Here is a 13,681-nt window from a genome sequence, read left to right on the forward strand (position 1 = left end):
GTATCTAAATACATTTACCAGTACCAAAATATTGGTATGGGGACAACCCAAGTATATAATATTGAGTGAAGGAAATAAAAAACGGAAACTCCCAGAAGGAAATACACTTCTTCAAAACGTGCACGGTGCAAAGAGTAAGAGAAAACGCGGGTCAAAAATGTCTTGACTTTGTTTCGGCAGGTAACTGAAACCAGAACCGGGCCACTGGGATGCAGCAACTACGACAATCTGGACACCGTCAGTTCTGTTCTGGTCCACAGCCCAGAGAACAAGGTTCAGCTACAAGGTAAGACTCGGATCAGTTCCGAGTCAATTTTATAAAACGAGTACGACAAAAAAAGACAACGCGTGAATTGAACAATCCACACTTTGTGGTAACTGCTCCTCTCCTCTGAATGCAAGTGCTCCTACAGCAGGAATGCAATTTCTTTATTCCTACAGTATACAAAATCTGGCCAGGCATGCAATTTGATTTTGTTGTCATTAAAAGCATGTTTATGTCCCGTTTAAAAGATATCTGTCACTCATTCAATCAATAAATCAATATCCTTTATTTAAGCAGGTAAAAACTCCTTGAGATTTAAACCTCAAAGTTAGGGAAATACATCTAAAAACTGCAGCAACAGGCCACAATTATAAAAAGAAATGACTTCCATATATTAATATGGTATATAATGTTTCGGTAAAAACAAGTTAAAAACAGGCACAATGCACAGTTTCGGAAATCCCCCCAAAGGGATGAGTTCAGGTGCCCTCAGATCCGTTTAAAAGTAATCCCAAGACCAAGGAGCAGCAAATCTGAAAAGCTGTTTTTTCCAAAATTTGTGTTGGCTCTCGGAAAAAGCAAACTAATTGTCCGGTCAGGTTAAAATTAACCTTCGAGGGTACATTTGAATGACAAAAAAGTACATTTGTCCACGATTAATCGTGATTAATTTTGAGTTATATACAAAGCCCCAAAAGCAGTGAAGTTGTGTAAATGGTAAATAAAAAGAGAATACAACAAATCCTTTTCAACTTATATTCAATTGAATAGACTGCAAAGACAAGATATTTCATGTTTGTTCTTTTTTGCAAATATGAGCACATTTGGAATTTGATGCCTGCAACATGTTTCAAAAAAAGCTGGCACAAGTGGCAAAAAAGAGTGAGAGAGTTGAGGAATGCTCATCAAAGACTTATTTGGAACATCCCACATTTGAACAGGCTAATTGGGAACAGGTGGGTGCCATGATTGGGTATAAAAACAGCTTCCAGTCATTCCCAAACAAGGACGGGGCGAGGGTCACCACTTTGTCAACAAATGTCTGAACGATTTGTTTAAGAACAACATTTCTCAATAAGGAATTTCACCATCTACGCTCCGTAATATCATCAAAAGGTTCAGAGAATCTGGAGAAATCACTGCACGTAAGCCATGATATTACGCACCTTGGATCCCTCGGGCATCAGTGTGTAAAGGATATCACCACATGGGCTCAGGAACACTTCAGAAAACCACTGTCAGTAACTACAGTCGGTCGCCACATCTGTAAGTGCGAGTTAAAGCTCTACTATGCAAAGCCACAGCCAGTTCTGACTCATTGTCAACAAGCTAATAATAATAATAATTGCTATAGCAGCCGCAACATTAATGCTGCCACAACGATGACTCTTGCTGACCTACTGCCTTCGGTAATAGCACCATTCCCAAATTATGTCGGCTCTATTGATAACCTAACTAACAACTTTGACAATGCCCTGCGCGAAACCATTGATAGTATAGCACCGCTAAAACAAAAAAGGTCACCTAAAAGGCGCACCCCATGGTTTACAGAAGAAACCAGAGCTCATAAATTATCATGTAGAAAGCTGGAACGCAAATGGCGCGCGACTAAACTTGAGGTTTTCCATCAAGCATGGAGTGATAGTTTAATATCGTATAAACGCATGCTTACCTTAGCTAAAGCTAAATATTACTCAAATCTCATCTGCCTCAACAAAAACGACCCTAAATTTTTGTTTAGTACAGTAGCATCGCTAACCCAACAAGGGACCCCTCCCAATAGCTCCACCCACTCGGCAGATGACTTTATGAATTTCTTTAATAAGAAAATTGAACTCATTAGAAAGGAGATTAAAGACAACGCATCCCAGCTACAACTGGGTTCTATTAACACAGATACAACTGTATCTACGACGGATACTGCAATACAAAATAGTCTCTCTCTTTTTGATGAAATAACATTAGAGGAACTATTACGGCGTGTAAGTGGGATAAAACAAACAACATGTTTACTTGACCCACTTCCTGGGAAACTTATCAAGGAGCTTTTTGTATTATTAGGTCCATCAGTGCTAAATATTATAAACTTATCACTTTCCTCTGGCACTGTTCCCCTAGCATTCAAGAAAGCGGTTATTCATCCTCTGCTCAAAAGACCTAACCTTGATCCTGACCTCATGGTAAACCACCTTCCCTTTATTTCCAAAATCCTCGAAAAAATTGTCGCACAGCAGCTAAATGAACACTTAGTGTCTAACAATCTCTGTGAACCTTTTCAATCCGGTTTCAGGGCAAATCACTCTACGGAGACAGCCCTCGCAAAAATGACTAATGATCTACTGCTAACCATGGATGTCATCTATGTTGCTGTTTCTTGATCTTAGCGCTGCTTTCCATACCGTCGACCATAATATTTTATTAGAGCGTATCAAAACACAATATTATGTCAGACCCACTCGACATCCATTGCATTCGGTCTCCCCTAGAGGGGGGGGTTACCCACATATGCGGTCCTCTCCAAGGTTTCTCATAGTCATTCACATCGACGTCCCACTGGGGTGAGTTTTTCCTTGCCCTTATGTGGGCTTTGTACCGAGGATGTCGTTGTGGCTTGTGCAGCCCTTTGAGACACTTGTGATTTAAGGCTATATAAATAAACATTGATTGATCGATTGATTGATTTATCAACAACACCCAGAAACGCTTCCGGCTTCACTGGGCCGGAAGTTAATGATTATTTGCACACAAAAAAATTAAATATCTTGTCTTTGCAGTCTGTTCAATTGAATATAAGTTGAAAAGGATTTGTTGTATTCTCTTTTGGCTTTTGTACATTTATCTGCGATAAATTGAGTTATTCATAAACAACCTGCAATTACTGGTGATTAAACACTTTCATTGTTTGAGTATTTACATGAACTTTAACGTCTGTTCTGTCCCATCCATCTCTCACTGTGCAAATAAAGACCTCCCCTGGCAGAAATACCCCTCAGAGACCTCCGGTCTTCTGTAGTTGAATGAAGAAGCGCCGTGCAAGGAGATATTACTGCTTTAAGAGTCTACTGAAAGCAAGCCTATAACCTTTGTAGCCCGGCTGAAAGCCCATTGATCTTTTTTAAATCGGCCTTTAATGACCCTTTTAAAGAGCCAAGTGATTTCACTAAAACAAGCAACATACTTTTTTTGCGGGAGACGATTAAGGGCAAAACATTTAGTCCCTTTTAGCGAGCGCTTCTGGCAGCAGGATGGCGGTGGTGTGCTCGGACAAAACAAAAGGCCGCTAACGAAGTGACGTGTCAATAGATTTTGGAGATAAAGGGAGGGTGCAGAGGAATCCATAATGTCAGGCTGAGCTGGAGCCTTGCAATTAGTGTTGAGATTTGATTGTAATTATAGGAAGAAGCACTTCTATAATAACCGCCTTGGTCTACGGCTTGTCTTTCACACTCCGCAGGGCTCCAGGTCGTCCTCCCCGGCTACTTGCGGAGCCGCTTCATCCAGGCGGCGCTGGACTACATTGGCTGTAAATCCGAGGGTCATTTTATGTGCCAAGACAGCGAGTGCTGGTGTGCGTGCGGCGTGGCCTTTCCGCGCTGCAACTGTCCCCACGCTGACCTGGACGCTCTGGAAAACAACCTGCTGCGCATCAGAGAGGCCTGGAGGCGAACCGACCGGGAGTTTGAGGAATCCGGTGAGTCAGGGGTCGCAACTTGCTGCGGCTCTCAGGAAATCATTTGAAAATGTCAACCACTCAGGTCCTAATTGCAGCGGAAAGAAATGGTTGTGAACTTACGGTTGGTTTTTTTTCCGGGGATAAGAGCAGACTCGGGCGAGGGTTTGAAACTAACGTGAACAGAAAAGCCACGTCTTGTTCCTGTTCTGACACGTGGCTCGGCTGTCAGGTGTTGCCAAGCTTAATCAAAAAAGCTGTCACTCCAAGTGTCAGATCTCGCTACCCAGCTCTCTATAGGTCCCCGCGTCGAAACTATGACCGCGTCAAGTTCACCTGCTCTCACCAAAGTGCTCCCATGAACCACTTAACAAGACACCTCATTAATTAACTATCAATCTTTAAAGACCTTAGGAGTCTGGCTGGGCTCCTCGCAGCTCTCTATAGGTCCCTGTGTCGAAACTATGACCACATAAAGTTCACCTGCTCCTTCCGCAGTGCTCCCAGGAACCACTTAACAAGACACCTCATTAATTAACTATCAGTAAATCTTTAGTAATGCCGTGACCTTAGGAGTCTGGCTGGGCTCCTCGCAGCTCTTTCTGGGTCCCTGTGTCGAAACTATGACGACGTCAAGTTCACCTGCTTCGTCCGAAGTGCTCCCGTGAACCACTTAACAAAACATTTAATTAATTAACTATCAGTGAATCTTTAGTAAAGCCGTGACCTTAGAAGCCTGGCTGGGCTCCTCGCAGCTCTTTATAGGTCCTCGTGTGGAAACTATGACCGCGTCAAGTTCACCTGCTCTCTCTGAAGTGCTCCTGTGAACCGCTTAACAAGACACCTAAGTAATCAACTATCAATCTTTAATAAACCATGACCTTAGGAGTCTGGCTGGGCTCCTCACAGCTCTTTCTGGGTCCTTGTGTCGAAACTATGTCCACGTCAAGTTCACCTGCTTCATCCGAAGTGCTCCCGTGAACCACTTAAACAAAACACCTAATTAACTAACTATCAGTAAATCTTCAATATAGCCGTGACCTTAGGAGTCTGGCTGGGCTCCTCGCAGCTCTCTATAGGTCCCCATGTCGAAACTATGACCATGTCAAGTTCCCCTGCTCTCTCTGAAGTGCTCCCGTGAACCACTTAACAAGACACCTCATTAATTAACTATCAATCATTAATAAAGCTGTGACCTTAGGAGTCTGGCTGGGCTCCTCACAGATTTCTATAGGTCCCCATGTCGAAACTATGACCATGACAAGTTCACCTGCTCTCTCTGAAGTGCTCCCATGAACTACTTAACAAGACACCTAATTAACTATCAGTAAATCTTCAATAAAGCCGTGACCTTAGGAGTCTGGCTGGGCTCCTCGCAGCTCTATGTAGGGCCCCTTGTGGAAACTATGACCACTTCAAGTTCACCTCTCTGAAATGCTCCCAGGAACCACTTTACAAGACACCTTATTAATTAACTATCAGTAAATCTTTAGTAATGCCGTGACCATAGGAGTCTGGCTGGGCTCCTCGCAGCTCTTTCTGGGTCCCTGTGTCGAAACTATGTCCACGTCAAGTTCACCTGCTTCGTCCGAAGTGCTCCCGTGAACCACTTAATAAAACACCTAATTAATTAACTATCAGTAAATCTTTAGTAAAGCCGTGACCTTAGGAGCCTGGCTGGGCTCCTCGCAGCTCTTTATAGGTCCTCGTGTGGAAACTATGACCGCGTCAAGTTCACCTGCTCTCTCTGAAGTGCTCCCGTGAACCACTTAACAAGACACCTCATTAATTAACTATCAATCTTTAATAAAGCCAAGACCTTAGTAGTCTGGCTGGGCTCCTCGCAGCTCTCTATAGGTCCCTGTGTCGAAACTATGACCACATAAAGTTCACCTGCTCCTTCCGAAGTGCTCCCGTGAACCACTTAACAAGACACCTAATTAATTAATTATCAGTAAATCTTTAGTATAGCCATGACCTTAGGAGTCTGGCTGGGCTCCTCGCAGCTCTCTATAGGTCCCCATGTCGAAACTATGACCATGTCAAGTTCCCCTGTTCTCTCTGAAGTGCTCCCGTGAACCACTTAACAAGACACCTCATTAATTAACTATCAATCATTAATAAAGCTATGACCTTAGGAGTCTGGCTGGGCTCCTCGCAGATTTCTATAGGTCCCCATGTCAAAACTATGACCATGACAAGTTCACCTGCTCTCTCTGAAGTGCTCCCGTGAACCACTTAACAAGACACCTCATTAACTATCAGTAAATCTTCAATAAAGTCGTGACCTTAGGAGTCTGGCTGGGCTCCTCGCAGTTCTCTATAGGTCCCTGTGTCGAAACTATGACCACATAAAGTTCACCTGCTCCTTCCGAAGTGCTCCCGTGAACCACTTAACAAGACACCTAATTAATTAATTATCAGTAAATCTTTAGTATAGCCGTGACCTTAGGAGTCTGGCTGGGCTCCTCGCAGCTCTCTATAGGTCCCCATGTCGAAACTATGACCATGTCAAGTTCCCCTGCTCTCTCTGAAGTGCTCCCGTGAACCACTTAACAAGACACCTAATTATCAACTAACTAACTATCAATCATTTGTAAAGCTGTGACCTTAGGAGTCTGGCTGGGCTCCTCGCAGATTTCTATAGGTCCCCATGTCAAAACTATGACCATGACAAGTTCACCTGCTCTCTCTGAAGTGCTCCCATGAACCACTTAACAAGACACCTAATTAACTATCAGTAAATCTTCAATAAAGTCGTGACCTTAGGAGTCTGGCTGGGCTCCTCGCAGCTCTCTATAGGTCCCTGTGTCGAAACTATGACCACATAAAGTTCACCTGCTCCTTCCGAAGTGCTCCCGTGAACCACTTAACAAGACACCTAATTAATTAATTATCAGTAAATCTTTAGTATAGCCGTGACCTTAGGAGTCTGGCTGGGCTCCTCGCAGCTCTCTATAGGTCCCCATGTCGAAACTATGACCATGTCAAGTTCCCCTGCTCTCTCTGAAGTGCTCCCGTGAACCACTTAACAAGACACCTAATTATCAACTAACTAACTATCAATCATTTGTAAAGCTGTGACCTTAGGAGTCTGGCTGGGCTCCTCGCAGATTTCTATAGGTCCCCATGTCAAAACTATGACCATGACAAGTTCACCTGCTCTCTCTGAAGTGCTCCCGTGAACCACTTAACAAGACACCTAATTAACTATCAGTAAATCTTCAATAAAGTCGTGACCTTAGGAGTCTGGTTGGGCTCCTCGCAGCTCTATGAGGGCCCCTTGTCGAAACTATGACCACGTCAAGTTCACCTGCTTCTTCCGAAGTGCTCCCGTGAACCACTTAACAAAACACCTAATTAATTAACTATCATTAAATCTTTAGTAAAGCCGTGACCTTAGGAGCCTGGCTGGGCTCCTCGCAGCTCTTTATAGGTCCTCGTGTGGAAACTATGACCGCGTCAAGTTCACCTGCTCTCTCTGAAGTGCTCCTTTGAACCACTAAACAAGACACCTAAGTAATCAACTATCAATCTTTAATAAACCATGACCTTAGATGTCTGGCTGGGCTCCTCACAGCTTTCTATAGGTCCCCGTGTGGAAACTATGACCACGTCAAGTTCACCTCTCTGAAGTGCTCCCATGAACCGCTTAACAAGACACCTCATTAATTAACTATCAGTAAAAATGTAGTAAAGCCGTGACCTTAGGAGTCTGGCTGGGCTCCTCGCAGCTCTATGTAGGGCCCCTTGTGGAAACTATGACCACTTCAAAGTCACCTCTCTGAAATGCTCCCATGAACCACTTAACAAGACACCTCATTAATTAATTATCAGTAAATCTTTAGTAATGCCGTGACCTTAAAAGTCTGGCCGGGCTCCTCACAGCTCTTTCTGGGCACCTGTGTCGAAACTATGACCACGTCAAGTTCACCTGCTCCGTCTGAAGTGCTCCCATGAACCACTTAACAAGACACCTCATTAATTAACGATCAGTAAATCTTTAGTAATGCTTTACTGGGCCCCTGTAATGCTTTACTGGGCCCCTGTGTCAAAACTATGACCACGTCAAGTTCACCTTCTCCCATGAACCACTTAACAAGACACCTAATTAACTATCAGTAAATCTTCAATAAAGCTGTGACCTTAGGAGTCTGTCTGTGCTCCTCACAGCTCTCTATAGGTCCCTGTGTCGAAACTATGACCACGTCAAGTTCACCTCTCTGAAGTGCTCCCATGAACCACTTAACAAGACACCTAATTAATTAACTACCAATCTTCAATAAAGCCGTGACCTTAGGAGACTGGCTGGGCTCCTCGCAGCTCTATGAGGGCCCCTTGTGGAAACTATGACCACGTCAAGTTCACCTCTCTGAAATGCTCCCAGGAACCACTTAACAAGACACCTCATTAATTAACTATCAGTAAATCTTTAGTAATGCCGTGACCTTAGGAGTCTGGCTGGGCTCCTCGCAGCTCTTTCTGGGTCCCTGTCTCGAAACTATGACCACGTCAAGTTCACCTGCTTCGTCCGAAGTGCTCCCGTGAACCACTTAACAAAACACTTGATTAATTAACTATCAGTAAATCTTTAGTAAAGCCGTGACCTTAGAAGCCTGGCTGGGCTCCTCGCAGCTCTTTATAGGTCCTCGTGTGGAAACTATGACCGCGTCAACTTCACCTGCTCTCTCTGAAGTGCTCACGTGAACCGCTTAACAAGTAATCAACTATCAATCTTTAATAAACCATGACCTTAGATGTCTGGCTAGGCTCCTCACAGCTTTCTATAGGTCCCCGTGTGGAAACTATGACCACGTCAAGTTTACCTCTCTGAAGTGTTCCCGTGAATCACTTAACAAGACATCTCATTATTTAACTATCGGTAAAAATGTAGTAAAGCCGTGACCTTAGGAGTCTGGCTGGGCTCCTCGCAGCTCTATGTAGGGCCCCTTGTGGAAACTATGACCACTTCAAGTTCACCTCTCTGAAATGCTCTTGTGAACCACTTAACAGGACACCTCATTAATTAACGATCAGTAAATCTTTAGTAATGCCGTGACCTTAAAAGTCTGGCTGGGCTCCTCGCAGCTCTTTCTGGGCCCCTGTGTCGAAACTATGACCACGTCAAGTTCACCTGCTCCCATGAACCACTTAACAAGACACCTAATTAACTATCAGTAAATCTTCAATAAAGCTGTGACCTTAGGAGTCTGTCTGTGCTCCTCACAGCTCTCTATAGGTCCCTGTGTCGAAACTATGACCACGTCAAGTTCACCTCTCTGAAGTGCTCCCATGAACCACTTAACAAGTCACCTTATTAATTAACTACCAATCTTCAATAAAGCCGTGACCTTAGGAGACTGGCTGGGCTCCTCGCAGCTCTATGAGGGCCCCTTGTGGAAACTATGACCACGTCAAGTTCACCTCTCTGAAATGCTCCCAGGAACCACTTAACAAGACACCTCATTAATTAACTATCAGTAAATCTTTAGTAATGCCGTAACCTTAGGAGTCTGGCTGGGCTCCTCGCAGCTCTTTCTGGGTCCCTGTGTCGAAACTATGACCACGTCAAGTTCACCTGCTCCGTCTGAAGTGCTCCCATGAACCACTTAACAAGACACCTAATTAACTATCAGTAAATCTTCAATAAAGCTGTGACCTTAGGAGTCTGTCTGTGCTCCTCACAGCTCTCTATAGGTCCCTGTGTCGAAACTATGACCACGTCAAGTTCACCTCTCTGAAGTGCTCCCATGAACCACTTAACAAGACACCTAATTAATCAAATATCAATCTTTAATAAAGCCGTGACCTTAGGAGTCTGGCTGGGCTCCCGGCCAGGGCTTGTTCACGCACCCGGAACAGCGGCGTTGGCTAATCGATGGTCTGACTCGCACCGAGCAGCCTGCTTGTCCTCGTCCTCAGCAAATTGGCTCATGCACAGAAAAGACCTAATAACGCGAGATGGCATTATTGTGAAACAAAACCATCATTAGCATAAACACATTTTCCGCCCCTGATTGGATTACCGGCCTCGACCGGCGTTTACGGGGCAATTTACCCGCAGGTAGTCTCATCTCAAGCGTGAATATTAAAGAACCACCTGCCAGCCAAGCTTGTCTCTTCCCCCGAGTGTGGGGAAGAGGATTTTACACAAACAAGGTGATATCTTTAAAGGGAAAAAAAGCAGAGTTTTAGTACAACTTTTGTAACCCGTCAAGGGAAAAGTGGATGCATTGTTATCCTTTTGATTGACAGTTTTGTTCGGCTTGTAAAAGTGGTGGAAGTGTGGATTATTTGCGAGGTTACGATCTTTCAGTCCATGTCAAAGACAGCGAGCACTTTCACATTATCGGAATCATTTGATTGATTGACGTATTTCTTTGACAGGGACAGTACAAGTAAACCTTGCTACAATTCCCCAAAATTTCCAAAACGCGCCAAGTTTCTGTCTTGCCTCTTGGTGAGGGCGGTCGCATTTCTCTCCGCTCCCTCCTTCCCTGCTTGCTTTCTTCGTGTCCTTGTCCTGTCTGAACTTTTTTGAAGCCTCTTTCTTTGCGCTGTCCTCAAATCTAAACATCAAACATGGATATGATCAGCTGGACTCTCGACGCAATTGACAAAGTATTTTCGACGAGGAAAAGAGGTTCGAGGAGCCTGGCTGCCCTGATGGAACCATTGCTGCGGGGTACATGAGAGACTCCTGGGATGAATGGAGAATCATGTGCCTCTCAGTCCTTTCCATCGAGGACGTGGAAGATATTTACCTATTTGGAACCGTGATCGCGGGGCACCTGCTGATTGGGCTGGGCATTGCTCTGGTGTATCGTCAAATTCGGAAGACGATGGCAGCCACTCAAGGAGCCCAACGGCTGTTCATCACAATGGAAGCATTGGGTCGGGCTGTGAGAACACAGACTGGGGCGATTTCTGAACTGAATCGCAAGATGGATCACATCATGGAAAAGCTTGTTGAAAAGGAAAAATTGTATATGAGAGTATTCACATGGACGAATAGAACAGACAAGAAACTGGGATATAACTACTTGAAAGTGGGGACGTGTCGCTCCATCGGCCACCAAACTGCATTTTCGTGAAAATTGCCAATGAATGACTTTTAGTGCATGACCACTTTCTGCAGTCCCCCGGCTGACAAGCGGCTAGCAGCTATTTATGTTTTTGTATACACATCTCCTCGAAGCTGATAATCATCATGGCCTCCGTTACGACAAATGAACTGCATTTTTTTTTTTGTATCTTAAAGAGGAAGTGCACTTTATTTAGCCCATCATTTACAACCCTAATCTAAGAAAAGAACACATATTTTCGTTTTTTCTCATTTGTAATATACGGCAAGTAGGAGGCGGCCAACACATTTTAGAAGAAAACCTATGTTTACATATATTAGCCGCACCGGACTATAAATATTTAATAAATGTTTATTTACACACCTTAATTGTGTCTGCAACAGGGCAGTAAAACATCTGATCCAACAAAACAGAAGTCGAGGTCATGGACCCATTAACAGACTCAATAACTCCACGCTGATGTTTTGGTGAAGTTACTGAGGAATTAGTGAAAGTGAAACAATGTAAGTTGATAATACTAACACAGACACTTGTAAACCTGTTAGCATATTAGCTAATGCTAAAGACATTATGATAGCACGTGCAAATACGCATGAAAACACTCCTACAGACATCACACATGGGACGCTTTAGTAAGTAAGAATTGTTTTAGTTATATTGTAAAACTTACAAATGTTGCTTTTAGTGATGAACGGAGAATCCTTTGGAGGAGAAACGCTATGGACGGCATTAAACAGGAAGTACATTTTCAGCCCGCACAACCTGCAGTGAGCAAACTCGTCCATAGCACAAACAATAACACGGAGAGCGGGCTTTGTGCTCCCAGTCTGTGGAACGCTCTCCCTGACCACCTGAGGGCACCACAGACTGTGGATGCTTTTAAAAAAGGCTTAAAAACCCTTCTTTTAAAAAAAGCCTTTTTTTAGATGTATGCGTGCTAGTTCTGGCTATTAGGCTGTTCTAGTTGATATTTATTTATTTTATTATCTTTTTTTTTTTTTTAATACAATGTAGCACTTTGAGATTGTTTACTCAATATAAAGTGCTTTTTTACAAATAAAATCTATTATTATTATTATTATTATTTTCAGCGTCTCTGTTTTACGAAAATTATTTGTTGAGTACAAATCATTATGGCCGCTAGCGAAGAAAAAATCCATAAAGCAGCCGCACCATTTTATAAGTCGCGGGTTTCAAAGCGTAATAGTCCAACAATAAGTTCTATACTTACAGCGTGTAAATAAAACTTTGTTTTTTAGAGCACTTTAGAATAGTCTATTAGTTACATTGTTGGCTGACTTTTGCTAGCCTTTATTTACGAGTTAGAATGTATTTAAAAAAAAAAGAAAAAGATGCGTGTGCTCGTCTCACATGAGGATCGTGAACAACTGACAAAATTACAATTCCCCTTTAAACTCCTAACTTTCACATTTGTTAGCATTTCAAGTACATTATCACTGGAGTACAATGTGACATTTTCTTACAAACACTCAATGTCACGTGAGCGTGACAAGAAGTTGCAAAATAACTCAAGCAGAAAAGAGAAGTTTTCCTCGCCGTTAAAAGAAAAAAGTATGCCAAGTAACTTTTTTAGAAAGATGTGATTGCTGATTATTATGAATGCGCCATCTTGCCTTTGTTGAAAGTGGGAGACGGAAATAAAACATGAGGCGGCTTTCTTCTCTGCCGCGCAGATAAGATCAGCAATAATAAAAAACTATTTACATATTCCTGGTATTATTCCTCTCCAGATGTTTGCTTGATGGGACTTGATTCAGTTCTTGGTTGGCTCTCCTCCGGACCATAACCGCCCGCACCTTCTCTTCTTCCAGAGGAGTTCCAGAGTTTTGTCGGCAAGCTGCCGACTCACTACGCCGTCAACACGTCTGTGGTGGAACTTCTGTGGAGGACAGACGCCAACCTGCTGCAGCGCTACAGGCAGATGGAGACCAGGACCAAGCAGCTCTTGGCCAAGACTCGCCGCACCGTCAACAAGATCTTCAGCCTCAGCAGGAGGTGCCGGAAGAAACCCAACATAGTCCTGCACAGGCCCAGGTGAGATACATGGTCCCAAGAGGCCCAGGTGAGATACATGGTCCTGCACAGGCCCAGGTGAGATACATGGTCCCAAGAGGCCCAGGTGAGATACATGGTCCTGCACAGGCCCAGGTGAGATACACCCATGTAATGTTTACTCAAGTCAGAGTGCTTTAGTTAAAATCCAAAATTCACAACAAGGAGGTACCAGCAAGTACCATCAGGTACCAACAGGAACAAAAAGTTAGTTTTGTGGAAGAGGGTCCCTTTAAGAGTTCTGTTTTGTACTCATGTTTGTTTGTGTCTGTCAGGTGTGTTTGTTTGTTTCTTTGTGTGTGTTTGTTGGTGTTTGTTTGTTTGTTTGTTTGTTTGTTTGTTTGTTTGTTTGTGTGTGTGTGTGTGTGTGTGTGTGTGTGTGTGTGTGTGTGTGTGTGTGTGTGTGTGTGTGTGTGTGTGTGTGTTTTTGTGTCTGTTTTTTTGTTTTGTGTGTGTGTGTGTTTGTGTGTCTGTGTGTGTTTGTGTGTCTGTGTGTGTAATCATGTGTGTGTTTGTGTTCATGTGTGTTTTTGTGTTCCTGTGCGTGTGTGCATTTGTGCGTGTGTGTGTGTGTCTGTGTGTTAGTTT

General features: G+C 43.5%; 1 protein-coding gene across 1 annotated transcript in view; it reads left to right on the forward strand.

The window, feature by feature from the left end:
• LOC133577389 (BMP/retinoic acid-inducible neural-specific protein 3-like) overlaps positions 1-13,681 on the forward strand; it is a 70,004-nt gene that overhangs the window by 49,801 nt on the left and 6,522 nt on the right. Inside the window, exons 5-7 of the mRNA XM_061931186.2 lie at positions 181-286; positions 3,720-3,956; positions 12,853-13,075. Coding sequence (XP_061787170.2) covers positions 181-286; positions 3,720-3,956; positions 12,853-13,075 — 566 coding nt within the window. The remainder of the gene's footprint in view (positions 1-180; positions 287-3,719; positions 3,957-12,852; positions 13,076-13,681) is intronic.

This window comes from Nerophis lumbriciformis, linkage group LG37 (assembly GCF_033978685.3).
Source record: "Nerophis lumbriciformis linkage group LG37, RoL_Nlum_v2.1, whole genome shotgun sequence".
NCBI lineage: Eukaryota > Metazoa > Chordata > Actinopteri > Syngnathiformes > Syngnathidae > Nerophis > Nerophis lumbriciformis.